Raw genomic sequence first — 25,320 nt, 5'->3', positions numbered from 1 at the left:
TGCAAACGACGTGATGACCCAGACGCCCTCACATGATCTGGTGCTGGCATCAATAAAAGCGGGGGAGGCGGCGCTGGACCTGCGGGACCCCTGGGAAAATCACCGCCGAGCCATGTGGCATGACGACCCCTGCCCGCGCCATCTCAATATCCGAGGAGGGCTCGAGGAGATTGCATCATTTGCTGTCTGTCGTGTGGCCAATTTCGGACAACGGAAAGCGGCACCGCGTCGTAGGTACAAGATGGCTACCCTGCACTTTACTATGTTGCATTGTTCGACTGCGGGACGGCTCGGGGCCGTTTCATGTCTGGGCAATTCCTCCGTCGTTCACGGCATCCGGATTTTCTCTTTCGACCTGGCATGAAAGCTACGTGAACAGTATATGTCGATTTGTTGATTGACGTCGGTGGCCCTTTTTGCGGACGTTATCTGCGCCACGCCTGGGTGTCCGTCGTCAGTGCGAGCTGCGTCGACTTGGCATGGACTCGGTGGAACCGGGACCTTGTCTTCTGGCCGGGCGCACTAGGAATCACGGACCAGGCTGTAGAGCACAGACTCCCATCCACTCGCAACACCCAAACTGATGTTGGCGAGCCCCTCCTCTTCGGCAAGTCGCCTTATACATACGAAGTATATTTGCGGACTACGCACAGAGGCCAACCATGCTGTTGGGGACGTACGGCCGATTTGCCGTTTAGACGGAGCTGTGCGCCATGTTTAGGAGAGTAGAGCCAATCGACAGCCAGCCATGGTGTAGAAAAGAGTTTAGCTCGCATGTCGATGACATACTCGTTCACAGACACGGGTGAGGTCGAGGTCAGAGTCGCCGACAACCGTCGATGCGTGGTCCTGATTGACAGACTCGCGGCCGTGATGCGGCATCTCTCTTACTGCCCGGTCCGGTCCAGTGCCACCGCGCATCGAGACACAGAGTAAAATGACTTGCTCTAGTCGGCCATCGGGCCCCGGCATGGAATACCGAGGAGGCCGCCCAGGCGGACGCGAGGCACGTCGCGATGTTCGTCTCACGCATTGCGTAGCCTGCGAAGCACCGGGCGCTGCTTCTAGACACCTTCCATCGCAGGGGCCCCCCGCGCTTAGCCCTCGGAGGGGGTGCTACGCGAGTTTCAGTAGTAGTATGACGACGCAGCCAGAGGATGGGGGCCACCGTTCCCGCGAGTCTCGTCAGCCTGCCGCACAAGATGTAACGAGACACTGATCACGAAGCATAGGTCCTCTCTGGCGCATGGTTGTCGACACTCGCTATCCCGTCGACCGTACCACAGTCCTTGGTCACCGTGGCTTCCGATGGCGTCGAGGACGGCCTCTTGCGCGTGGAAGACAACGATAGTTGACCGCTATATTCGCAGAGCCACGAGTGATGTAGTAGCAGATATACGAAGTACATTGTACCTACAGCGAATATTGAGGCATCTCTCGCTCTCTCTCGAGTGGGAGAGGAAGGAAAGAAGGGGTGGGGATGGGGGGTGAAATGAGCGCAGACAGGGAATCTGGGGGCGAGTAAGCCGGGAAATTGCAGGTCTTGCAACCAAGTGCCGCATGACGACCACGGGGGTTCGAGGCAGGCATGGCCGGCTGCCCGGCAATCGGTCATGTCTCGCTGCTGGAGAAAGGCGTGCGCCTCCTTGATCATCTTGGTCGGTTTCCCCTGCCTGGCGTGCACGCTCATGGCCAATAACTGTGCGGCATAGTATGGTGTACGCAGAAGCATGAGGCATGAAGCATGAAGCGTGCATGGACGTGTGAGCACACGTAGGCACAGATTGTATATGATGCATTGTAGTACGGTACGGTACGGTACGGTACGGTACAGTACAGGGGACAAGGTAAGGAAAGTAGTGCGAGACAGGCAGCGTTCGTACGAGTCCTCGCCAGGCCTCGCTTGTTGTTGCGCTGACATATATGACAAGGGTCTTCATTTCGCGATGTTTCGCGATCTGACCACTGATGGGCCGTGGGGGGGGGAAACCTGGTGGCTTGCTTGCTTGCTTGCTTGCCATCTTGCTTGCTTGCCATCTTGCTTGATTGCTTGCAGGTGGCGGTGGGTGGATCCTGCAGTGGCGGTGCGGCGGCGAGGCGGCGGCGGCGGCGGCGGCAGAGGCGACATGGAATGGACCCGGGCGCAGGCTTGCGCTCGCCGTCTGTTCCTTGGTGGGATGGTGGGTTATTAACGTTAGTAGCTGGGGAGCCGAGCCGCAAGTTACCGCGCAACAAAGAAAGCGGCCTGCATAGGTACTTTAGAGAGAGAGAGAGACAGCAGAGCAAGCCAAACGCGGCCGAAACAGTGTGCCGCTCACGACGAGACAGACGATTGCCATGCCCTGGGTGGCGCGGTGTTTGTGACGAGAACAGAGTGCAGCAAAAAAGGGGGGAGGGAGAAGACACAGGTGCGCAGTACGAAGAGAAGACACCAACGTACCCGCCCAAGGTAAGAGGTACTATCTTATCTACTACCTACTTAGGTAGGTACACAGCCACGTACCGTGGTGTACCTACCTGAGGTGTCCATCGCTGCCTTCACCCAGCGCACCCAGCGCATTCGTCTCGGGAAACGACACGAACCGCCGCGGTGGTTCAGCAACTTACCTATTGTCCCCTGGCCGGCCATGTGCGTCCTCGGGCATGTTTGTCTGAGCCCTGCAGGTGCAGGTACACGTACCAAGTACACGTAGTACATTACCTACCTGTAGGTAGTAGTACATGCGCCCGCTAGGCGCCCGAGTCTCCGCGTGCCGATGGACGCTGACACTGCCGGCGATCAGCAGCCTTCATTTTCCACTGCTCGCCCAAGTGCTTTGCCCTGCCAGGTGCTTAGGTTGCTCTCTCGTGCTGCGCCTCTGGGCCGCCCTCCACAACCAGCCAGTCGGACTCGTCCTTCACAAGCGCCGACGCCGAATGCACGCACTCACGCACGCACGCACACATACAACCAAGCATGAGCTCCGCGCAGCCTTGCCCGACTTGCCCCCCCGACAAAACGGTCCAGCCACGGGGCTCTGCACGAGACGGGGATTGATGCCGTTGACGACGCTGGGCACCTGTAGTACCTAGTAACTTAGTTACCAGGCACGCGAGTAAGGCGTGCCCCGTACTTTGTGCGGGTTTCAGGTCCCCCAATCCACTGCACGGAGCCGAACGAGCCGCCTGTACCCACCTGTCCCAAGAGAAGCTCACTGCTAGCCGGCGACGGTTGAACCCGCCATCCCCTTTAGCTCGCCCCTAGACATGGTTGCCCAGGCATGGCCAGGGGAACTGCGAGACCTCAGATGGCCATGAGTCGCCCAGTCCGGGGATTGGCGCCTTTGCTTTCTCTCTCTCGCTCTTTCTCGCTCTCGTGGATGGGCGTTATGTCAGTCGGAGCAGGGACTGCCGCACAAGCGTCTTCATTCTTCTACTTCCTCTCGTGCTAGCAAGCCGTCCATCCATTGTCGTCGAGGTCGAGGCGCCATAAGACCCGGATCGGCCATCTAAGCCGAGTGGCATGCGGGCCCTCGACCCGCCAGCCAACAGGGACAGAGGGCGGCGCGCGGACGTGCATGAAGAAGCAACTCTTGCTTGTCACTCTCCTTTGTTGGGCGGAGGTTGCTGCTGACCGTGCTTGTCGACGGCCGGGCAAAATCTCACCCACCCCCTCTCTTTCTCTCTGCTCTGCCTCCTCCTCGTCCTAACTCGTCGTGCGGCGCTGGAGATCAGTGTGGCGGGCCGGCGGGCGGGAGGAAGGGAGGGAGGGAGGGATGCAGGGTCACCTCAGGTACAGACATCCAAGTACCGGGGATCGCTGCTGAGACGGCGCCGCCGCTGCTGGTGCGACTGAAGCACTGCTGGCGGCGGCCTGGTCATGCTGCACCTGGGGCTGCACACTCTCTCCTGGCCCGGGGTTGTTCTGGTCTGTCTGTACTTTTAGTAACACTGTGTTGGTACCTGACCGTCAGGGGCGCGTCCACGTCCTTTCCATTTGGCTGCCCTGTGAATGAGTCCCCGTGGGACCGCCCGCCTCGGCACCGCGGCTGTGCGTGCGCGCCCGGTAGGTACCGTTCCACTGTGCGCATCGCGTCTCCCACCCGTCGGACGCCAGTGGGTCCCAGCCATCCAGTCGGGCCACCAGCAGCTGGCCGCCGTCGCCCGCCCTAGCCAGTGGCCTTGCACCGTCCAGGTTTCCGCCTGTGCTGGTCCTCCTACCAGGAGCTCAGCACAGTGCAGCACAGCGCCGCCGTGGGCGCGTGCAGCAGCTCGCCGGGCCGGGGGGACCCGCTGGAGCTGGATTGGATGGATGGATCCGGCTGCGCGACGGGGACTCTCTACCCCCTCGAGCTCCCTTCCCTGTTGTTGATTGCTATGGCCTGGTACCTTGCACCTTGCAGGGCGCCTACGGTGCAGTGCGGTACCGGGTACTAACGAGAGAGCCCACCCACCCACCGTCCCAGTGCGTGCACCCGCCCGTTATGAGCACAACCGTCACGCTCGACACCCGCCAGACACCTGAAAGCAGCCCCCCCGGGGTGAATTGGACTGAAGTGAGGGTGCAGGGCCGTCGAAGCTAATAGCCCAATGAACGCCGCCGGCCGGAGTTTGGCTGGGCTGGGCTCGCTATCCCGCCATTCTCCTTCCATCACTGGCTAGAGAGAGGTCCAGGCGCCCCCAGCCTGCCCTTCCTCTTTTCCCACCTCCTCCTCCCATCTCTTCCCCCCAATCTCCGTTCAGGCACTCCAATCCAGTCGCGAAGTACTGCTCTTCGACGAGACAGTCGAATCAACCTCTCGCCCGTCGAGCGCGCCCGGCCATCTCGCCCTTCCTGACCGTCTCCGTACTCGAGTCCATTTGTCGATTGGCGGCTCTCGACGCGAGTACTACATCTCATCCGGACCGGTAAGTTCCTCTGCTGTGCTGCCGAGCTCATCGGCGGCTGTTTGCCCCCGTTTTTGGCGGAGCCCCCGACCACTGCTCCTTTCGACAGGGAGACGGGCGGCAGCGCGAACCCATTTCCCTGATTCTCGCTCGCACCATTCATGCGAGCGCGGAACATACAGTCCGACGGTTCCAATCTCTCCTCGAGCTGGGAATACTCTGACTTTCACTCCTTCATCTCTTTGCTTTTTTTTGTTCCCTTCCTCTCTCTTGTCTTCTCCGTCGCCCGTTCGGCCTTGACGCCCGCTGCGACGCTACCGAGAGCGCCTGCTGGATTGGACCGGACGGACCCCTTTTGCTGACCCGCCTGCTTTGCTGCAGTTCTGCCGAGCGTCTCTGGTCCATTCATTTCGTCAACGAGTCACTTTTCAGTCCCTCGCCGTCGTCGAGCCCTATCGATTTAAAAGAAGACACGTCGCGGCCACCGTCGACGAAGCGTCAAGATGGGTTGCGGCATGAGCACCGAGGAGAAGGAGGGCAAGGCCCGCAACGAGGAGATTGAGAACCAGCTGAAGAGGGATAAGATGATGCAGCGCAACGAGATCAAGATGCTGCTTCTCGGTATGTACCCTTGGCTTTGTTCTTTCTCCCCGCCTGGCACCGCTCGGTGCGCTCGCATTGGTCACTCTGCCTGCCCAGCCGATACGAATCACTGACTTTGGCCAAACTACAGGCGCTGGTGAATCCGGCAAGTCGACCATCCTGAAGCAGATGAAGCTCATCCACGAGGGTGGCTACTCTCGCGATGAACGCGAGTCCTTCAAGGAAATCATTTTCAGCAATACGGTGCAGTCGATGCGTGTCATCCTCGAGGCGATGGAGTCGCTCGAGCTGCCCCTCGAGGACCAGCGCATGGAGTACCATGTTCAGACCATCTTCATGCAGCCGGCCCAGATTGAGGGCGACGTTCTCCCCCCGGAGGTCGGCGGCGCCATTGAGGCACTGTGGAAGGACCGAGGCGTGCAGGAGTGCTTCAAGCGCTCGCGCGAGTACCAGCTCAACGACTCGGCGAGATAGTAAGTTTGCTCGCGCGTGTAGCCGTTGGTCGACAGCGGGACACCGTCGCGCTAACCGTTCCGCAGCTACTTTGACAACATTGCGCGCATCGCTGCCCCCGACTACATGCCCAACGACCAGGACGTTCTGCGCTCGCGAGTCAAGACGACGGGCATCACCGAGACCACCTTCATTATTGGTGATTTGACGTACCGTATGTTCGACGTCGGTGGCCAACGATCCGAGCGAAAGAAGTGGATTCACTGTTTCGAGAACGTCACCACGATTCTGTTCCTCGTCGCCATTTCCGAGTACGACCAGCTGCTGTTCGAGGACGAGACAGTGAACCGCATGCAGGAGGCCTTGACGCTGTTCGACTCCATCTGCAACTCGCGGTGGTTCATCAAGACGTCCATCATTCTCTTCCTGAACAAGATTGATCGGTTCAAGGAGAAGCTGCCTGTCAGCCCGATGAAGAACTACTTCCCCGACTACGAGGGCGGCGACGATTACGCCGCGGCGTGCGACTACATCCTCAACCGCTTTGTCAGCCTCAACCAGCACGAGACGAAGCAAATCTACACCCACTTCACCTGCGCCACGGACACCACGCAGATCCGCTTTGTTATGGCCGCGGTCAACGGTGAGTGTTCCTGGTCGGTGCTGGGAGAAGGTGACAAACGTGTACTGACCGTGCGTGTTAGACATCATCATCCAGGAGAACCTTCGGTTGTGCGGCCTGATCTAAAACCTTTGCACCATTTCTCGATTTGCTTGTTTTAAAACACGAATACCCTCCGACTCGATTACGACCACCCGAAGGGCCACGGAGAGACGGCTCATGATTTCTTTTCATTGTACTCGTAACAGCGCTTCGGAGGAGCTGGAAAGATGTCGCAACCCGCTCCATTGGCCGACCTTTTCTCCTTGACGGATCGAAACGCGGACGCTGCGTCTTGCTCGAGTGCACATGATGCCTGGTGTCTGGCGGAGCTGCGCAGCCGCAGGAAGTGCACTCGACGGCGAGACGTCCCGCAGGGGCAAGTGTTAAGCCCCTGCGCTGGAACGGGCGAGGAAATAGAGACGCAGTGGCGAGGTTTTTCGGGGCAACGGACTCTTGCATCTGACAAGAAGACGCGACGGTGGCGGTCATCTACTTTGTTTAATTACGAAATCCCCTTTTCCCTACCTTTTCTTTGACATTCTTTGTGTCCTGTTGCGCGTGTTCCTTTCCGTTGGTGAGTCGAACTTGTACTCGTGGACCGAAGTGGCGGGAGGACGAATGTCTGCGGCGGCGGCGGCGGCGGCGAGGGCGAGGGCGAGGGGAGACGAGGGATGCAGGCAGGCATTGTCTAGCATGAGGATGAGATAGCGCCGGCCATGGTCGGGCTGATGAGGCGGCCCGTATTCTAAACATGGCTCCCAAGGTCACATTATTCTGGTTCCAGTGCCTCGCGCGCCCAAACGCGTACTGCCTCACGTCGTCTGGCGACTGTAGCGGCGCCTAAACGTGCCGTTGCACCAGTCATAAAGTAATTCTGGAAAGCAGTCGTCGCGAGTCAGGGCTGAGACTCACCGCGCTCTGCTAACGACCAGGTATAGGTACTGTAGTCATACGCGATAGCGCCTGCCGTTTTGATCGAATAAGGTATGAACAGGCCAGCCAGCCAGAGCTGAGGAATCTCGGCTGTGCGAGTCGCCCGCTGCTTCTTCTTCTTCTTTCTTAGTATCGCCTTCTCCCTCAGCATGGCGAAGTCTATTACTTTTTTGTCTTGCGTGCTCTTGGGCTTCTCGTTGCCTGCAGTCCGACAACATCGCCAGCGCCAGCGCCAAAAACGCCGTCGACAGCAATCTAAAAACGGACGGCGCTTCAGCGGGGGCGGCTCGTTTGCCGATCTGGTTCACCACTGCCCGCCTGGCCTAGAAAGGGGGAAACCGTTATGCGTCTTTGAAACGCCGTGACCGCCCGTCTCCTCCTCGGCGTTGCATGCCGTGCCCAGAGTTCGCAAGTCGACGTCATGGGTAGAAAAGGAAGGGTACACACTTTCATTCAGTCATTGTCTTTCTGCAGCGACCCAGGGCTCGAGGCCGCACCCCCTCCTCGTTGTTGCCCCTCCCTCTTCGGAACCTGCCATGGAGGGATGGGAAGCGCGCGCGTGCGGAAACGGGGGGAAGGGGGGAGAGAGAGGTGGGGGGATCCCATGAATGATTAGGCCTCGAAGGAGGGGCTTTGAAACCGTCTGAAGATGGAAACGAAACCAAACCAGACTGAGCGCATCACCACCTCTGGTCGACGGTCGGGTGTGAGCGACGTCCTCCCCTGCGCTTCAAACCATGTCATGCAGAGAAGAAGAAGATGATGACGTTGGTAGGCTGGTGGGCTTAGGCGCGCCAGGAGCTCTCAAGACTGGGGGGGGGCTCTGGCGCGCGGGCCCTAGAGCGTTTCCGATGCCTCAACTCTCATACCCATGCCAGGGTAGGTCGGAGGACAGGGCTCGCGATGGGAACTACGCTGACGGTATAGGGCCCTGCTTTTGCTGCTGCTGAACTTCGAAACGAGGTTCTGACGATGGAGACTGAATCGCTGGCCACGGCGGTTTTTTGGGACGCGGGAGTGCCGACAGGGGCGGTTCACGAACGGGCATGCCGTGCCGTGCCGCGCTGTGCTGCTCTGTGCTACTAGGCGCATCGCCAGAGCCCGCAGATAAGTGTATGAGGTAGACAAGGTGGCAAGTACTTTTGCTTCGGAACCGTTTGGACGGTTGAAGCCCCCGAGTCGACCTGCCCGCCATCGGATGTTGTCCAAGGCACGAGTATGTCAGAAGAGTTGGGGAAAGGGGGCTCTCCGTCTCGTGAGTACGCGCTCTACTTTGCATGAGAGCCACTGGTTGCTGTGCGAAAGAGCGAAGGGGCATGCAGCGCATGCGATCATGGGGGCTGGGTGCCGCCGACTTGCCTTGCCTCGAAACCGGTTTGGGAGTTTGAAACTGGTCGGCCGTGAGAAGAAAGGCCGACCCCGGAGACATGGACGGACGGCCGCCTAGGCGCTGTTATGGAGTTGGAGACTGAGGTGAAGAACACTAAGGAGAAGAAGAGGGGCGAGGAAGAGGAGGAGGAGGAGGCATGGATGCGGGTAGGACGGCCCTGCTGCTGGTGCTGCTGCCAGACCTCCGCCTCCTCGAAACCAGTCTGATGATGGAAACCAAACGCCGGTCGATCCAGCACCGGCACTCCCTTCACACCCTCCTTCTTCTCCTGCGGACAGCTAGCCGGATGTGAGCCGCGGGAAGGAAACCTTTTCGCCATGGTCCGGATCGGCGTCGACATGTCGGGGGTTACCCGAATGGTGCGGACGCGGAGGAAAAAAGGAGGTATAAAGAGTTGTTCTCCCTCCTGGATGGTATTCTCGGCTATCCTTCAAGCTCCAGCAGTTGTTGAATCAGCTTCTTCGATTATTCGCTGAAACTTGTTTAGTTTTATTCCTGTCGTGCCGGTTCTCACAACACATCTATACGCTGGGTCGTATATCTCGCTTCTTCTCTTTTCTATCTCGAGCTTGGCAATTGTTCTGCCCTTCTTTTGCTTCTTCTATCCATTACTTGCTCGGAGGGAATTAAGAAAATGCGGTTCGTCCCCGTGGTCGCAGCGTTGGCTGCCGTCTGCCCACAGCTGGTCAAGGGCCATGGCAAGCCAACAAGCATCGTGAGCTTCCACCAACCAACCCCCCCCCCTGTTATTCTCCCTCTCTAGGCCCTCCTGAGAGATATATTCGGACTGCCCGCACGGCATCATAACATGTGAGCCGTGGTTGTGACAAGAACCCCCTGTCTTCTGACAAGCCTGGAACTGCAGACGGGAGACTCGGGCGGCACCGCGCCGGGTCTCAACTTCCTCGCCGGTGTCCCGTTGACGGGGCCAAACAGCGTGACGGAAAAAGCCTCCCCCGTGCTGCCCAAGAAGGTCCTAAGCCAGGGCTTGGGCAAAACCACCGCCTTCGGCAAGACGACGGTGGCGAGCGGCGTCACCAGGGCCATGGCGGCGGACGGCGCCACGATGCCCCAGGTCAAGACTGATGGCACCGGCTGGATTGCCGGCACCTGGCACGTCGTAACGTCGGTGAGTCAGTCTTCTTTCTTTCTTTCCTTGATGCTTCGTTTCCATAGCCCAGAGAGGAACCCCCCAAAGAGACTGCCCCCGCCTTCTGTAGTCTTCTTGATACTTGCGCTCCTGGTCTCTGACACTGACGCGATTTTGGGGGGCAAATAGGACGGCGGTGGCCCTATCAGGGCGGTTGTTGATCCGACCGCAAAGGGCGACTTCACTCAGGGCACAGAGCTGCAGCTGGTTGGGGCGCAGGTCCCTGGCAAGAACGGCAACATCAAGCCTACCCAGGGTCAGAACTCGGACAAGAAGACAGGGAACGGCAACGCGGCCAAGAACAATATCGTCGCGAGGCTCGTTGCGCGCTTCATCGAGAAGCGTGCCGTCAACGTCAATGAGGATTATGTACGTCCCTTCCATGCCTTGGACTCCCTCCTCTCCTCCTTCTTCTTTCCCAAACACCGGAAACAGCAGCTCAACGGGGCCGTGGATATTGTCCCTCCTTTTCCTCTCACTCTCCACTTGCCCTCAGTTCCCCTTCCTTACTATGCCTCTACTCTCCCAAGGGCGACAGAAGCTTGAGCAGACAAGCAGGCAGATAGGCAGGCAGGCAGGCAGGCAGATGCGCGCTGACAGCACATACGCAGCCGTTCAAGTTCCAGATTCCCGCGGGCATGCAGTGCACCGGCACCGTCGGCACCGTCACCAACGCCTGCCTCGTCAAGATCACAAACACCAACAAGGCCGGCCCCTTTGGCGACACCGCCATCATCCAGCAGGCGCCGCAGGGTGCCTCCAATGGCACGGCTCCCTCAACGCCGCCGCCAACGACGGGCACTCCCGGTAACACCAACGGCGGCGGCGGTGGCAGCGGTGTCGGCGGCAAAAACAACAACAACAACAACAACAACAAGAGGCGCGTCGCCCGGCGGGCCCCGGTCGCCGACGTTCAGCCCGGCTTCACCCACCCCGAGCGTGCCGATGTCAACGGCCACCAGTATGGTGGCAAGGACAAGGCCCGCCGCTCGGTCCCGTTCACGGCCTAGGCTGGCAAGCGAACAGGCGAGCCAAACAACAACAAGACAAGAGGCCGGCCAGACCTCATGGAGGGGGGGATCTCAAGCGTCTCTCGTTTCATGGTTGGTTTTTTGGTCTTCCCGAGTGCGGTAGGAGCTGGCTTCCTACCCGGGTACCCCTGCTTGGAATCAATGCCTACGTTGTCGGTCGAGGAGGAGGAGGAGGAGGAGTGGAACTAGGGAGGAAGAGTAGAAACTTGTATCTGCCTGTGAATACAGCTTATAGCGTACCCTTCGCTTAGGTTTTTCATCCTGTATGTTAAAGGTTTTCCTAAGAATTGCCAACCCTGTCGCTCCTATATAGTCGAGTCTTGCTCCAACAGATAAAATACAATACATAAATATACAGCTTATAACCTGACCATCCTAGTGTCAGGTCCAGTCTCGGTGACCGTGTGGCTGGTGAGATTGGACACGCTCCCTCAGATTGCCTCGACACAATGGCACAACCCGCGTACAATCACGGTTTCATGGGCAGGGCGGACAGACTTGTGCATCTCCGGCCTTGGTATCAATCAAGCTGAAGAGCCTCCCTGGCGTCCCGAGTCCAACTACAGCCGCGGCTCTGCTCTGCTTTGGCATCCACAGCTTGCTACATTTGGTCAGCGTGCACGTCGCCACACAAGTCACGAGACGAACTCGACAATCAGAAGCGCAAGCAAAAAGAATCATTGACATGTCCAGACCCCTTCAAGTAACCCCGAATCCATCCTCCTTGACCGGTGGCCGACCAAGACTGACACCTGGCATTGACCCACGGGTAGGGGTGTGCTTGGTGCTTACCTAGTCAGCAACAACCAGAAGTACTAATGTACAGGACAACTGCTCTCCAGGATGAACAGACTCATGAAAGAAAGAAAGGAGACATGGGACCCCGGCCTTGATAGATCCAGAGTGAATGAGCCAAACCATAGTGCCCCCGTGGAACACGCCCACAGCCGATTCTCCCACATACAACGCCCAACATCCTTCAATCGACGGCCCGTGTGGCCCGTGGAGATGGGTTCAGAACGTCGCAGAGTCAATCAAGTCTGAGACAGATTATGAAAGGAAAAAAAGCACAATTCGTGAAACCCGCAATGCTCTCGAAACAAGACGCGCACGCCTTTGTTTGGGCGTCATCCCACGGGGTGGTAAGACGCAGACATTCGGAAATGCGCAAATGGGGTATCGCAGCGATGGAAATGCATCGCAATGTTCTGTTTGGAGACAGATGTTAGCAACAGAACTCCCGGAGAGTCAGACGCTAAAAGCAGGGAAGGGGGTAGGCGGCGTACCATAACGTCGTAATGCAAAGCTCATGTGGTGTACAGCTGGCAGAAAGCTGCAGGCAGACAGGTACAGGTAGGGTTGCTGCAGAGAAGGCAGCAGTCGGCGGCCTACAAGACGTCGCTTAGTAGTCCCAGATTCGGGGTTGTGGCCGAGCCATCGACGCTCGAGGGCGCGAAGGATTTTTTCGTCGGGGCCTTGACGACTGTACGTGAAGCGGGGTCTGGCGGTGTCACCGGCACCAGGAGCGCTGTTGGAGTTGCGAAGGACGGCAACGCCACGAGTGCTGTTCAAGTTGTCAGAGGTGGCGACACCACCAGGAGGGCTGTTGGAGTTGCGAGACGCGGCAACGCCACGAGCGCTGTTCAAGTTGTCAGAGGTGGCGACACCACCAGCGCTGTTCTACTGCTGCTGCGGGTTCTGCACCGATGATGGTGGGGCGCCCGTAGGCGCGGTCGGGCGATGGACGTTTCTCATGTGTTCGTCGTACTCGGCGATTCGCATTCCGAGTTCCTTAGCAGCGGATTCGATACGGGCGAGAAGGCGTTGCTCCTGGTTGGCCACAACAGCGCCGTTGAGGCCGCGAGACATGGCGCGCTGGGCAGCTTCGGGCATGCGATACTGTGTAATGTCGCCAGGGCGGAGGGGACGAGCATCCTCCCGAGTGTTGGCAGGCTGCTGGAAGGTGGCAGGTTGCTGCTGGTGAGCGACATAGGCGACTGGGGCCGGCATCACCTGGTGTGGCTGCACCTGGGCCTGAACCGGAACCGGAGCCGGAACTGGGGCGGCCTGAGGCAGGCCATGGCCTTGCTGGCGACTGCCAGTGTTGTCGGGGACTGAGTTGGTCAGCGCCATGTCTTGTGACGAGGTGAAACGCGTTTGGCGGGGGTGGGATGGCAACTTGGCAAGTGTGGGCGATGCTGCTCGGGCGCGGAGTGAAGAGCAGATGGTGTTGGAAGGAAAGAGGAGCGAGAAGGAGTGAAGGGGAAGGGGACGGGCTTTATATAGGCGGGGTGGGCAGCTGCGAACAGCTGTGACGGCGAACAGGACTTACCATGGAAGGTGCACCGCGCACCGCTAGCGTTGAACCAGCAATTCGAGCAGCTACTGCACATAAGCCCATCGTGCACGACGCAGCTGTTCCACGGGCCGTGGCCCTTGCGGCAGTTCTTGCACTGCTGCGTCGCCGGCGTGCCGACAACATGGCACAGGAGCGCCTCGACGTTGCTCCGACGGTCGAGATTGAGCGTCTGACCAGGACGCCGCTGGATAGGTTCGCGACGGGCGGGCTCCTGCGCGAGCTTGATGCATTGCGCGCTCTCAATCCGAGGGCGATCGCCATAAGTCTTCCGGACCATCTCCTCCGCGGTCAAGCCCTGCTGGCCGGAAGCCGGGCTGTCGTGAGTTTCGTCGTTGAGTTCAGAAGAGAAGGATGACGTCGAGGGTGCTCGTCGGACACGTCTGGAGGGCTCATGATATCGGAGAGCCGGCAGATTGGAGTCGCCACTGCTGGCAGGAATGCCAAGATTTTGATCTTGGTTGCCATTCGCCCCAACGGTGATGGCGTCGGCGACCATGTCTGCCATGTCAGCCATTGGTGCCGCCGGGGCGTTGACGGGCTTGAAAGAATTTGTGGTCGTCTGCTTCCGATCATCGTCAGGCTCCTGAGAGCTTCTGGAGGTGCTGGGAGGGCTGCTAGCCCTCGATGAGGACCCGGAGAACTGGGTAGCCCGGCCTTTAGGCAATTTTGTTCGGCGCTGCTGAGCGCCTGCAGCCTCCTCGAGGTGCTGCTGCACCAGAGGCGAGTTGGAGCGCGACCGCTGGCGAGAACGGGTGGCTCTGGCGGGCGAGGCAGTCTTCTGGACGCGGTTGGGGCTCTTTGCGCCCCTGCCGCCCCGTGATCCCTTGACAGGCATTGAATCTGCGGTCAAGAATGAGGCAGTCGGAGAACACAAAATGAGCAGCAGAGTGGGCCGTCTGCTGGGAGGAGGGACTGGTGCAAAGGCGGATGGTCTCAGGGACCAGAGGTGGGCAAATTGTTACACGAGGAGTGTGCAGGTGGCGTTATACCCAAGAGCTGTACAGGAACAAAGCTCATCAACCCTCCGAGGGAGTTTCAAAGAGAGTGAGCGACGAGGCGTGAGCCGTGTCGGGGCCTAGAGAGTGATGGTTCGTAAATGAGGTAGTTGGTGATAGTTGGCGGGATGAGGCGAAGAGTGCGAGAGGGGCAGCTGGAGGCACCTGGCGTGGCGTGGCGGGGGGAGTGGCCAGCTATTTATATTCGAGAGCAGGGCCGACGAGGGCGCAGCTGATGGGGGGGAAAATGCACCCGAGCGCAGCAAATTGATCTTCAGAGAGGAGCACAATGGCCGTGTTCACAACGGCATTGTCGTTTGGAGCAGCGAGCACAATGATATGGGGTGCGTGTTGACAATCGAAGGGAAAAAAAAACTATTGAGGTTGAGAGGCGGGCGGCTGGTCGGGCAGGTGGCAGTGCCTGGCAAGGTTTCCACGCGCGCAGCCTTATGTCAGCCTTCCACTTTGGGCATCCTTTTTTCTTTCTCCCTCTCTCGCCAGGCACGCGTTTCGAGGCAACGCGAACGCGCGTGACTCCACCCACGGTTTTAACGCTGCGCCCGTTCACGTATTCACACCCGAACCTGCAAAGAATGGCCTCGCGATCCGAAAGGCATCATGAACGGCTTCCTCGTGCAAGGCTCGCGGGATTCTTTTTTATTTTTTTTTTCATTTTTTATTTCTTCATTTTTTTACCGTTTCATCCCAACTACAAAGTGTGTGAGAACCAACGCCGGATCGCTCGCGAGCCCCTCAACCGCCTGGTCCTTGCGCTTCCCCCGCCTCCCTTGAGCATCCCCCTGTCCCCCTCGCGCCTCTGGCTTCCTCTCGCTCCTTTGTTGCAAGTTGCACAGAGAGCCGGTGAAAGGTAGGGCAGGCATGCAGTTTCCCTCGAGCCCATTGCTCATCACCTCAATCAGTGGCTTCACAAAGGCAGTCTGTGCACTTGCAGTTGGGCGTCGTCACAGACTCCTGGCTCAGTCTCAATCGTCCTCCTGCTTTGCTCCCGCCAGCTCACATTAGCAAACGCATAATAGCCGCTCATTGGGTCTGATGCCATCTATTCGAGTTATCTTCCTGATTGAAGCGCTTATTTCCCAATCACTCACTTCTGCAGCCTTGCGAGCTCCCACGTCCACACAATGGCCTCTCAATGCCACAACAGAGCTGCCTCCTCCATGAGCCTCTTGCCCGTCACCCTAATCACTCCACGCGCGTTGAATTCGGCCTCCCCTCTCCTAGTACCTCACGCACTTGGGCCTCCCGGCTGGCTCCACAGGTCTCCTCCCCTGCCCTCCGTAATGTCCTTCCACTGCTGCGCGAACTCGCGGAGCCCACCCTGGCCTCCCATGCTCGCGTCCACCACCTCCTTCGGTAACTTATGCGCCGAGTACTGCGGCGTGCTGAAGTTGAAGGCCGCGGGGTCGTCTTTCTCTATGAGTCGCAGCTCCGGCGCCGCGTCGGGGCTGTACTCGATGTGGTCCTCCTCGTCGTCACTTACGTCTGCTGCTGCATCCCCTGAAGGGACCGATCCGTATAGGGGATCCTGCACCTCGGCGTCCAGCAGCTCCTGCCACGAGAACAGCAACGAGTCCGTCCGTGGTGCCCAGGGGTTGATGTCCATGAGCCGCACGTTGCCTAAGCCATCGTCCGCCAGTGAACTCTCAGGTATGTAGACGTCAAACGTGAAGCTCGCGTCCGGGAAGGTGAGACGAAGCTTCTCGCGGAAGAAGCGGCGGATCTTGTGCCAAATGTTGGGCCGTAGGCGCTCAAGAAAAGCGTAGTAGTTGAGATCGCGCTGCGAGATGCCGATGAGGGCGCGGTGCTTGACGAAACACCGAAACTCGAGCGCCACATGGGGTGTGAAGAAAGGTCTCAGTACGAGCACCGGGGCCAGGGGACGGGAGGGCGGCGCGGCCGTGCAGCCGTCAAAGGCGTGCGCCAAGTCGTGCGAGACAAACGACGACGACTTGAGCAGCAAATAAATGTCGTTGGGCGTCGTGCACTTGAGCGTGTTCTGATGTGGTGAAATCCATTTGGCGTCCTTTGGCGAAGACCAGTTGAGCTTGGGCGCCACTGCGCCGCCCAGTTCTGCGATCTTGTCTTTGATGAGCTGATGCGTCTCGGGGAACCTCCGGTTCGGGGGTAGACGCTCTGGCTCGTCGCCATCCTCTTCGTCATCCGAGTCGTCCGCGCCCACGTCCTGCGGCCGCCGTGCCGCGGCGATGGACCCTGAAGCCTGCCACTCCTCCTCGACTTCACCTCCCTCGTTCTCGTCGTCGTCGGCCAAGACGATGCCGTCTTCTTGGAGATAGGAAACCACGACCTGCGGGAGTGGGATGATGCGCGACTTCAGACATGAGCTGCGGTATCGCGGAAACCATGCGTCGTAGGAGCAGTTTTGGATGTGGTCTTTGGTGACGGGGGGGAAGGTCAACTCCTCGACCTTGCCGGGCTCGGCGTCTACCGATGGAAGATGGGGCATTGTGCCTGTTCTCTGGTCTATCGAATTTGGAGAGTAGGCTCCTGGATGAAGTGGAGGGAGTTGTCAAGTACTAAACACGAATGGTTATGATGGAAAAGAAATCCGCTGTGAGGTGACTCAAAGCCCGTCGTTGTCGTTGCGACTTGAGTCATCACCCTATCGACGCTTGGCTGGCCCATGAATTTGTTCAACTCAACTAAGAAAGTCGCCGCCGCGACCCCACGTTTATCGATTCTGCCATTCGTTATCGCCGCGCCGCCGTCTCACCGCCTGCCAGAGTCGTCGCCATGCCCATCCTCCCGCCGGCGTCACCTCGACCGTCCGCATCTCTCGCCGGGCTGCGCTTGATCGAGACTCTCGACACACATGCGAATTCATGCGCCATAATGTCTGACAACGTCGGCCTGTCCACGCCCCGAGGCAGCGGAACCTCGGGCTACGTCCAGCGCAACCTCGCGCACATCAGACCCCGCGACCAGGCCGCGCCCTACCCCAAGGACCTCGACAGCCTGCGACACCGACAGCGCCAGCCCGACAAGGGCATCCTCGAGCACGATCGCAAGCGTCAGATCGAGGTCAAGGTGTTTGAGCTGCGGGACAAGCTCGAGGACGACGAGTTCGTCTCCCCCCCGACCGCCTCCTCCCCTACACGGGGCATTCATGCTGACTGATCAATCGTCTAGGGTCGACGAGGAGGAGATTGACCGCCGATGCGACGAGCTGCGACAAAAGCTCATCGCGGAAGCCGAGGCGGGGAAGAAGAGCGGCGGCCCGAGAAAAACGTTCAAGGAGCACCAAGTCCATGAGATGGCCGACGCCAAGATCAAGGAAAGCGAGCGGCTGCGAAAGGCCCTCAAGATCAGCTCCGACTACGAGGAGGGCAGTCACTGGAAGAGACAGGAGGAGAGGCTGCGCACAGCTCTCGATAGGGAACCGGATGCAAAGGAGTAGGGGTTTTTTCCCTGGAGAGTGATGATTGCGCCACCCCAAATGCGCCCTGATGGACGACCGTCGCCAAGATACCCACAGCAACTGCTCGGCCACGGTGCGGAGACTCAGTCATTGATTGCAAAGGCCACGGTGCTACAGCACCCGCTCACTACACGGCGAGATTAGCCCTTGTCTCGTCAAGGATCCTTCTGGTTCGCCTCGGGTGCACACCGGCTGGGACACGATCCAGGAAGCCGCTCAAGGAAGGCTTTGAGAACAGACATTCGTGCGGTATGGTATGTTATAGCCAAGCACGGAACAGAAGCTCGGTCAGACCGGGCGGCAGGGACAGGGAAGCCCTAACAAAGCGTCGTGACTAGTCGCTTCGCGAAGAGCAATCAGGCGCAGAAAGTCTATACAAAGAGCCCCGACCGCCTTGTCTTCCAACCTGCATGATTGACATACCGGCTGGCGGTGCTATCACTGAACAATGCACTGCGGATTACGAATGACATCTTCGGCCAAGTCGGATTGTTGACGACTGCCCAGCTCCCTTTGCCATCACATCGTGTCATCTGCCCGCCTTCACGGATGGAAATTATGACTATAAATCCACTCAGCAAATTATAAAACCAAAGATCTCGAGAAACGCTGTTGTATGCACTTGCAGTGTTGAAGCAGTTGCGACTGTAACTAATAGTTAGTTGATCTCCTGTGATGGGCTGGACCTGGACTGCCCAGGTGCCCTGCAATGGATGCAGCCCGCCTCCAGCGCAGCGTTTACCTTTAGTACGAAGTACCTAACACTTGCCCGATTAGCGGCGTGGCTGCTACAGGGTCGAGTTGCACAGGGCCGCGCCCCATAAACGTCCAGAGGTGCACCGTTTACAGCGCTATTACTGCCCAAATGTCCCCTCCAGCCCGGCTGCTGCCAGCCCCGCTCCAGCGCATCTCAGGCCATCCACCTGTACCTAAAAAAGGACCAACGGGCCGTGTCAACCGCCGCAACTGAGGTGCTTCCATGGTTCCGCCCACGTCATTGCTCCCGCGATGCCACTTTGGCCCTTCGACACCATCGGAGTCCACGACCACCACGCGACACCATGGCGCGCCTGTCATATAGCCCCGCGGCAGTGCCGGGCGCCGGAGGCGACTCCCAGAACAGAGCCGCCGTCGAGCTCTCGCAGCTGCTGTCCCGGCTGCAGCAGAGCGTGCTGCATCCCACACCCGAGCGCGAACATCGCCTGCGCACAAGCGAGTACGAGAGGGCCAGGCTGGAGGCGGTAGGTGTCTTTGTCCCGCCCCTTCAATGCCCACATCGTGTATATAGCTGGGACATGCTGACGTGCGACGTTTATAGAACCTTGAGTACGCGCGGGCGCAGCTGTTCAAGCTCGAGCAGGACGCCCTAGCTCTCAAGGCACCCACGCGGAGGCTGGAGCTACAAGGCGCCCTCACTGCGCACCAGGACACGTTGGAGACTTTGGTGGACAGGCTAGAGGACCTCAGACAGGTGACACCCGGCCCTTTAACGAGCTTGTCGTGCACAGTAAAAAGGCGCAGTGTGGCTGACCATGGTGACACAAACAGCTCGCCGAAGATGACGAAGGCGACGATAGCTCTGATGAAGAGGACCTGCTGGCAGATATCGTGCCGACGCCCAGCGAAAGCATGGACTCGACGTCTGCTGAAGCGACAGAAGACCGCCCCGAACATGAAGCGACCCCCGACCCTCCGTCCCCGACCCCCGCTGCTGTTCCCGAACCACCTCCCGCCCCAACTGCCGCTCCGGCGGCACCGCCCATAGACGTCTCGCCAACGACGACGATACCCCCCGTCTCTCTCCCGACTCAGACATCTCAGACACTACGCTCGCGAATGGGCACACAAACGCCGACGTCCCATACTACCGCGCGGGCCGCCCTCTTCGCCAACCGCCGACGCGGCGAGGCGGCCGCCACCACCCCGCAGACGTCCACCGCCACCGCCGAGGCCATCCTCGACCACCAGCGCGTCGAGCAGGACGTCCTGTCGGACTCGATCCTCAAGATGGCGGGCGCCCTCAAGGCCAGCTCGCAGCGCTTCTCGACGACGCTCGAGGCGGACAAGGAGGCGCTCGGGCGCGCCGGCGAGGGCATGGACCGCACCGAACGCGGTATGGACGCGACGAGGGGCGGCATGGGCGCGCTGCGGCGCATGACGGAGGGGAAGGGCTGGTGGGGGCGCATGATCCTCTACGCGTGGGTGTACGGCCTGATGCTGGCGCTCGTGCTCCTGGTGTTTGTGATGCCCAAGCTGAGGTTCTGAGGCATCGCTTTCTGCGCATGGCGTTATGAAGGACAGCCTTTTTTTTTTTTTAAACACATATGATATCACATGTCTGCGTTTTTAGCGAGAGAGACTGATGAAAACTTCGATTCACATGAATGAGTTTGTAGCTCTTGAAATCGGCGTGTCCTCATTGAATGTAACCTTTCGAACTGTCCTGCGCTCCCATTGCCCGATCCCACCACCCATCATCAGCGAGGCGCCTCAGTCCAACTCAGCGGCCACATCCTCCGGCGGAGTCGGCATCTCAACGTCTTGGTCCAGTACGGGTCCGGCATCCGGCGTGGCCACCGAAGCCGACTCCAACATCTCTGCCTCATCCATCTCAATATCAGCGTCGGCCGAGCGCTCACCAGCAAGGCTCTCAGGGGTGAGAGGCGCAGCCAGCTCCAACGGGAGCTCTGCCTCGGTCGTTGGCGAAGATACTTGATCTCCGTCTCCTGCCTCGTGCTCATCGAGGGCATGGAGGGGCCTGGGGCCATCTTCCTCGCCCGAGTCGAGCTCTGTTGACTCCTGAACCTGGGTTTCCTCTGGCGGAGGCCACGGCAGGCCGCGCAGCTCAGCATTCTTCTGGAGGCAGTCCTCGTACGGCAAGCTCAACCTTCGTCCAACGGACTTTCCTCCAGTCTGCCGTTCCATCAACATATAGAATCATCAGCACCACGTCTTTTCAACCGCGCTAAGCCACTGCCACAGCCCAGGGGTGTGTTTATAAAAAGAAGGGGGGAAGGGGGGAAGGGGGGGTAAAAGGGCTAGGAACTCTCGAGAAAAGCTTACCGGCGGCGTATACTGGAAAAAGGAGCTCGGCATCGTCTTGTGCAGCAGCACGCGGTCCTCCCACGCGACGCCCGTCTTCTTGCGGAAGAAGTCGGTCATGAGGTCCATCTCGTGCCGCCACTTGCCCGAGTGCGGGCTCGGCCGGTGGTACGTCGGCTGGCTGTCGCCCTTGCGCTTGAGGAACTTGGCCGTGAACCAGTACAGGTGCGGCTTCGCGTTGGACTCCCATAGCTGGAGTTTTTGGTGATGCGCACCGCGCGCCCGCCGTTAGCAGCAAGCTCTGTCGCCTTTCGCGGGTTGGGAGACGCACACATCGGGCGTAAGGGAAAAAAAGGGGAGGGGGAGGGCAAAGTGTGTAAGGGAGAAAAGGCAGGCAGAGACATGTGGGAATGGCACAAACACTTACACAAAGCTGGTAGCGCTGGCCCTGCTCGCCCAAGGACTCGTCGTCGCGCCGAATATCGAATTGGTAGTAAAAGTTCATCCTATCGCTGTAGATGTGATAAAGGTCTGCAAAGTAGGGGCGGGCCCAAGTGCGTGGCACACAGGCGGGCACGTTAGCCCCCTTTTCGTTTCTCTCTCCCGAGCTCCTTGTCTCGTCTACAGTAGAGCAGTACCACGTAGAGAGAAAGATGATATGGGGGTGGTGGACGCACTCGTGTTGACGAACCGCTCGCCCTCCCTCTTGCCCCTCTCGACGCGCTCCCGCTCTCGTCTGGCGGCGTTCTTCTTGGCCAGCACGTCGCGCATCGAGTACTCGCTCTCGTGCTGCCGCTTCTCGTTGACGGCCGAGATCTCGAACCAGTCAAAGTGCACAATGTGGGCGCGGTTGCCGCGCTTGAGCGCCTCCTTGACTGCAGCATGGTGCGCTGTTAGTATCGTCTAATTCTTCGGCCGGCTGAAGAGCGAGAAGGGTAATGAAATGTGTTTGAGATGTTTGAGAGACGCCGACAGAGGGGGTGGAAGGGGAAGGAGAGGGGGAGGGGGCTTGAGAGTGAAAGAGACGGAGCATCTTGGAGTAAGGAACGGAACAAACGCACCTCGAGGAGCCCGCTTGTTGAACTGCTCCTCCGTGCAGAGCAGGTGCGTCACCGTCTCGTCAAAGTCGTCGACGAACTGGCCCCGGCGCAGGGACGTCCATCGCCTCAGGTTTTCCACCGTCAGGTCGCCTGGCAGCGGCCCGGCCACGGCGATGACCTTGTTCTTGAAGATCTGGCGAGGCATGGTGGACTTCGGTTGAGTGCTGAAGGGGCCCGGGCGCGCAGGTCGTGATGCGGAAGAGAATGGGTTCCTTATGGCCCAATGGAGCTGCTCTGCTTGCAGAGGGTCATGCAAGAGTTCGAGGAAATAGAAGAAAGATACGAGGTGGTGTGCATTGGGCCCTGTATATAAATGCAAAGGCAAAAGGTGTTGTGAGAAACGGAGGAGCACGGCAAGAGTCTGGTACCATGCGTTGCTGCGGTCTATCTCGGCATCGGGAATGCCAGGAGTGCATCAGGGACACGGCCGCGGTGATTGACAACCGCCCACTGAACGGCATGCCAGGAGACGCAACGACGTTGGTGCTACACGTCATAACCGCAAAGGATGTAGCCAATGCTCACTTGTATTGAAACCAGCTTTTGACTCGATACGTCGGGTCGATCTACCTAATGCTCTTTGCTGCCTTGATGAACGCAGAGATTCTCGCCATACTTTGTTTACCACCCTCTTCAACACCACTGCTAACATCCACGCCTAGCACCCGGCTTCCCAGGCTTCCCAGAGCGTTGACTGCCTCTGCCACATTCTCCGGGTTCAACCCACCCGCGAGGAAGACTCTCAGGTCAGGATCCCTCTCCAGGGCAGCCTTTACACTGGACACGTCCAGCAACTTTCCTGAGCCCGCGCCAGAGTCGAGGAGCGGCACCGTGTGGTAGCCTCTGAGTCCCAGACCTACCTGGCCGGGCTTGAAACAGCGAATGACGGGTACCGGTATGAGCTTGGCCCACTCTATCGGCTCATCGCCATGGAGCTGGACGAGGTCGAGGTTATACAGACGCTGTTTCTCGAGGACCTCGCTCAATGGTTGGTTTTGGAAGATCCCAACCAGACGAGTTCGTGACCCATCCAGTCTCGCGCCGGCAGCGGCAAAGTAATCGGTGGCACCAGCGGCAGAGACCTGCTGGTCGCCCTGGGGCTGCAGCGACTCTGGCGCAGAGTGAATTGCCTTCGATATCGCCATCGCTGTCTCGTGGGAGATACACCTCTTGGCACTAGGCACCAGGCAAATACCCACAAAGTCTGCCTTGTCGCTCATCGCTTGTTGTGCGCCCTCGACACTGCGCGTCCCGCAAATCTTGACGCGAAGCTGGGTTGTGGCCTGCTTCTCAACCGGTGGCTTGGACCCAGAGCATAGCTCGCTGATAAACACACTGGCGTCGGGTGCGCGCATGATCGCCTCTCCCACGAGAACGGCGTTGACGCCATCCCTCTTGTTCATGAGAACGTCTTGGTAAGTGTTGATGCCACTGAGCGCACAGATCAGCGTGTTCTCTGGGACCATGCTCCTCAATCGCCCTGTCGTGTTCAAGTCGACCTCAAAGCTCTCCAGGTTGCGGTTGTTCACGCCAATGACCTTCGAACCCAGTTGTACCGCAGTCGTCATCTCCTCGACGTTCTGAACTTCCACCAAAGGCTCCATTCCCAGGCTAAGAGAGTACTTGTACAGACGCTCCAGGAGAGCCTGGTCGAGCATCTTGACAATCAGGAGCACCGTGTCAGCGCCAGCCAATCTGGCCTCTAGTATCTGATATTCATCGAAAATGAACTCCTTGCGCAGGATGGCGGGCCTGTTTGGCATGCCATCGAGGACTTGACGAACTGCCCTCAGATCTTCGATGCTTCCCTTGAACCACTCCGGTTCCGTGAGAACAGATATGACACTCGCACCAGCCAGAGCGTATTTCCGAGCCTGCGTAGGAGCGTTGATTTCAAGTGCGAAGATACCCTTCGATGGTGACCCACGCTTGATCTCAGCCATGAGAGCCACATCAAACGGGGTTTGTCGCAGTCGGTTGACAAAGGGAATGAGCGGAGGTGCGGCGTTTAGGTCGTAGGCGGCTTGCAAATCGGCCATCCTCTGTGAGGGAATCTCCTTTTGGATGGCGATAGCAGCCTTACGGCTTGCGTAGATTCTCTGCAGAATATTGTTGCTCTTGGGCTTGTCCTGCGTCGCGGTGGAGGCAATCTCAACAGAAGCCTTTTGTAGCAAACTATTCTCTTCCCAGGTCCCGCCCTGCATGTGCAAGAAGTTCCGGATCATCTTGCGGCCATGGGCGGTGAGGATGCTCTCGGGGTGAAACTGAACGCCTTCCATGGCGTACTCCTTGTGACGGATGCCTTGGATGATTCCCGGCGAGCCATCGGGGTTCGCCACCCAGGACGTGACCTCGAGACATTCTGGCAGCGTGACGTGAGTTCCGGCTAGGGAGTGATATCTGGTCACAGGAAGGCCCTGGTCCAGACCGGCAAACACTCCTTTGGAGTCGTGAGTCAAGGGCGACGTCTTGCCATGCAGCCACTCGCCCGCAGAGTTTACGTCGCCTCCGTAGACGTCGAACATGCACTGCCTGTGACGAAGTTAGTCGTCATATTGCGTGGCAGCTACGGTCCAAAACTCACAAGCCCATGCAGACACCAAATATGGGGATCTTGCCAGCGAAGTGCCGTATGGCATCCCTACTGATGCCGGAATCGGTGGTGGGGTGTCCAGGGCCAGGGCTTATGATGAGCTGAGTGGGATTCTTGTGGATGAGCTCTTCGACGCTGATCTGGTCATTTCGGAAGACGTGCACGGTGGCGCCCTCAAGCACGAGATACTGGTAAATGTTCCAGGTGAAGGAATCGTAGTTGTCAATCAGGACAAGATTGGAGGCCGTCGGGATCGGAGGCGACGGATCTGGTTGGTGGGGTGAGTGATCGATGATATCTAGGGACGGCATCGTGAAAGACGGGCGAGGTGACGAAGTGGATATGGACTCGGTCGGTGAGCTTTGAGCGTGAGACTGCAGGGCAGGATTCAGCAGCACGACCCGAGAGCCAACAAAGCGAGGAACTGCTTCTGGGCGTGATGTTGGGAGGTCGACAGCTTTATGTCGAGGGGCCTCTCGAGCCGGTCAGTACGTAAGCGGTTTATTCAAAGTTGATGGACATGAGGCTGTGTCCAGGAAAATGAGACGATTCTGTTCCTTCAATTCAAAAGCATTGCGCACTGTACTTGAGAATGTGCTACCGGTGCACGACACAGTATTTATGTACAGTGCGCATGTCTCGAGTATGACTGATGGAGCTCCGGCGTCGGCAAGCACTGCCGGA

The 25,320-nt window shown here is 58.8% G+C and overlaps 8 protein-coding genes across 8 annotated transcripts; 4 read left to right on the top strand and 4 right to left on the bottom strand.

Annotated features, from left to right (window-relative positions):
• Positions 1-4,650: 4,650 nt before the first annotated feature.
• Positions 4,651-7,365, top strand: GPA1 (guanine nucleotide-binding protein subunit alpha). Its single transcript, XM_047988883.1, has 5 exons — positions 4,651-4,887; positions 5,248-5,487; positions 5,600-5,942; positions 6,009-6,565; positions 6,627-7,365. The coding sequence occupies exons 2-5, from the start codon at positions 5,370-5,372 to the stop codon at positions 6,668-6,670; spliced, it is 1,062 nt and encodes a 353-aa protein (XP_047844881.1). The 5' UTR covers positions 4,651-4,887; positions 5,248-5,369; the 3' UTR covers positions 6,671-7,365.
• A 2,178-nt stretch (positions 7,366-9,543) lies between these two features.
• On the top strand, positions 9,544-11,069 carry JDV02_007393 (uncharacterized protein; the record flags this gene model as incomplete). Its single annotated transcript, XM_047988882.1, has 4 exons — positions 9,544-9,624; positions 9,775-10,038; positions 10,189-10,428; positions 10,671-11,069. 4 exons carry the CDS (start codon positions 9,544-9,546, stop codon positions 11,067-11,069), a joined length of 984 nt encoding a protein of 327 aa, XP_047844880.1.
• A 648-nt stretch (positions 11,070-11,717) lies between these two features.
• JDV02_007392 (uncharacterized protein) lies at positions 11,718-14,820 on the bottom strand. The gene is made up of 3 exons (XM_047988881.1): positions 13,423-14,820; positions 12,377-13,204; positions 11,718-12,298 (listed from the first exon to the last, which is right to left on the bottom strand). The coding sequence occupies exons 1-2, from the start codon at positions 14,282-14,284 to the stop codon at positions 12,771-12,773; spliced, it is 1,296 nt and encodes a 431-aa protein (XP_047844879.1). The 5' UTR covers positions 14,285-14,820; the 3' UTR covers positions 11,718-12,298; positions 12,377-12,770.
• A 629-nt stretch (positions 14,821-15,449) lies between these two features.
• JDV02_007391 (uncharacterized protein) lies at positions 15,450-17,100 on the bottom strand. Its single transcript, XM_047988880.1, has one exon. It carries the CDS (start codon positions 16,927-16,929, stop codon positions 15,691-15,693), a length of 1,239 nt encoding a protein of 412 aa, XP_047844878.1. The 5' UTR covers positions 16,930-17,100; the 3' UTR covers positions 15,450-15,690.
• Positions 17,101-17,186: 86 nt separating this feature from the next.
• On the top strand, positions 17,187-18,505 carry CWC21 (RNA-splicing factor). Its single transcript, XM_047988879.1, has 3 exons — positions 17,187-17,545; positions 17,613-18,155; positions 18,240-18,505. The coding sequence occupies exons 1-2, from the start codon at positions 17,217-17,219 to the stop codon at positions 17,878-17,880; spliced, it is 597 nt and encodes a 198-aa protein (XP_047844877.1). The 5' UTR covers positions 17,187-17,216; the 3' UTR covers positions 17,881-18,155; positions 18,240-18,505.
• Positions 18,506-18,889: 384 nt separating this feature from the next.
• On the top strand, positions 18,890-20,286 carry JDV02_007389 (uncharacterized protein). The gene is made up of 3 exons (XM_047988878.1): positions 18,890-19,142; positions 19,220-19,372; positions 19,450-20,286. Exons 1-3 carry the CDS (start codon positions 18,963-18,965, stop codon positions 20,164-20,166), a joined length of 1,050 nt encoding a protein of 349 aa, XP_047844876.1. The 5' UTR covers positions 18,890-18,962; the 3' UTR covers positions 20,167-20,286.
• On the bottom strand, positions 20,272-22,188 carry JDV02_007388 (uncharacterized protein; the record flags this gene model as incomplete). The annotated part of the gene is made up of 5 exons (XM_047988877.1): positions 20,272-20,814; positions 20,965-21,195; positions 21,371-21,474; positions 21,621-21,818; positions 22,005-22,188. The coding sequence occupies 5 exons, from the start codon at positions 22,186-22,188 to the stop codon at positions 20,392-20,394; spliced, it is 1,140 nt and encodes a 379-aa protein (XP_047844875.1). The 3' UTR covers positions 20,272-20,391.
• A 354-nt stretch (positions 22,189-22,542) lies between these two features.
• TRP3_2 (anthranilate synthase / indole-3-glycerol phosphate synthase) lies at positions 22,543-25,163 on the bottom strand. Its single transcript, XM_047988876.1, has 2 exons — positions 24,628-25,163; positions 22,543-24,575 (listed from the first exon to the last, which is right to left on the bottom strand). The coding sequence occupies exons 1-2, from the start codon at positions 24,945-24,947 to the stop codon at positions 22,610-22,612; spliced, it is 2,286 nt and encodes a 761-aa protein (XP_047844874.1). The 5' UTR covers positions 24,948-25,163; the 3' UTR covers positions 22,543-22,609.
• Between the last annotated feature and the right edge of the window lie 157 nt (positions 25,164-25,320).

This window comes from Purpureocillium takamizusanense, chromosome 7 (genome assembly GCF_022605165.1).
Source record: "Purpureocillium takamizusanense chromosome 7, complete sequence".
Lineage (NCBI taxonomy): Eukaryota > Fungi > Ascomycota > Sordariomycetes > Hypocreales > Ophiocordycipitaceae > Purpureocillium > Purpureocillium takamizusanense.
This window is presented reverse-complemented; position numbering and strand designations above follow the sequence as displayed.

What these genes read in the sequence shown, in the direction of transcription:
- GPA1 (XM_047988883.1), top strand. Translation starts at nt 5,370, where the DNA reads ATGGGTTGCGGCATGAGCACCGAGGAGAAGGAGGGCAAGGCCCGCAAC. An exon ending in GATCAAGATGCTGCTTCTCG is followed by an intron (nt 5,488 to 5,599) that starts GTATGTACCCTT and finishes GCCAAACTACAG; the next exon opens with GCGCTGGTGAATCCGGCAAG. An exon ending in CTCAACGACTCGGCGAGATA is followed by an intron (nt 5,943 to 6,008) that starts GTAAGTTTGCTC and finishes ACCGTTCCGCAG; the next exon opens with CTACTTTGACAACATTGCGC.
- JDV02_007392 (XM_047988881.1), bottom strand. Translation starts at nt 14,284, where the DNA reads ATGCCTGTCAAGGGATCACGGGGCGGCAGGGGCGCAAAGAGCCCCAAC. An exon ending in TGCGCGGTGCACCTTCCATG is followed by an intron (nt 13,205 to 13,422) that starts GTAAGTCCTGTT and finishes TGACCAACTCAG; the next exon opens with TCCCCGACAACACTGGCAGT.
- JDV02_007391 (XM_047988880.1), bottom strand. Translation starts at nt 16,929, where the DNA reads ATGCCCCATCTTCCATCGGTAGACGCCGAGCCCGGCAAGGTCGAGGAG.
- CWC21 (XM_047988879.1), top strand. Translation starts at nt 17,217, where the DNA reads ATGCCCATCCTCCCGCCGGCGTCACCTCGACCGTCCGCATCTCTCGCC. An exon ending in GACAAGCTCGAGGACGACGA is followed by an intron (nt 17,546 to 17,612) that starts GTTCGTCTCCCC and finishes TCAATCGTCTAG; the next exon opens with GGTCGACGAGGAGGAGATTG.
- JDV02_007389 (XM_047988878.1), top strand. Translation starts at nt 18,963, where the DNA reads ATGGCGCGCCTGTCATATAGCCCCGCGGCAGTGCCGGGCGCCGGAGGC. An exon ending in AGAGGGCCAGGCTGGAGGCG is followed by an intron (nt 19,143 to 19,219) that starts GTAGGTGTCTTT and finishes CGACGTTTATAG; the next exon opens with AACCTTGAGTACGCGCGGGC. An exon ending in GGCTAGAGGACCTCAGACAG is followed by an intron (nt 19,373 to 19,449) that starts GTGACACCCGGC and finishes TGACACAAACAG; the next exon opens with CTCGCCGAAGATGACGAAGG.
- TRP3_2 (XM_047988876.1), bottom strand. Translation starts at nt 24,947, where the DNA reads ATGCCGTCCCTAGATATCATCGATCACTCACCCCACCAACCAGATCCG. An exon ending in TTTGGTGTCTGCATGGGCTT is followed by an intron (nt 24,576 to 24,627) that starts GTGAGTTTTGGA and finishes ACTTCGTCACAG; the next exon opens with GCAGTGCATGTTCGACGTCT.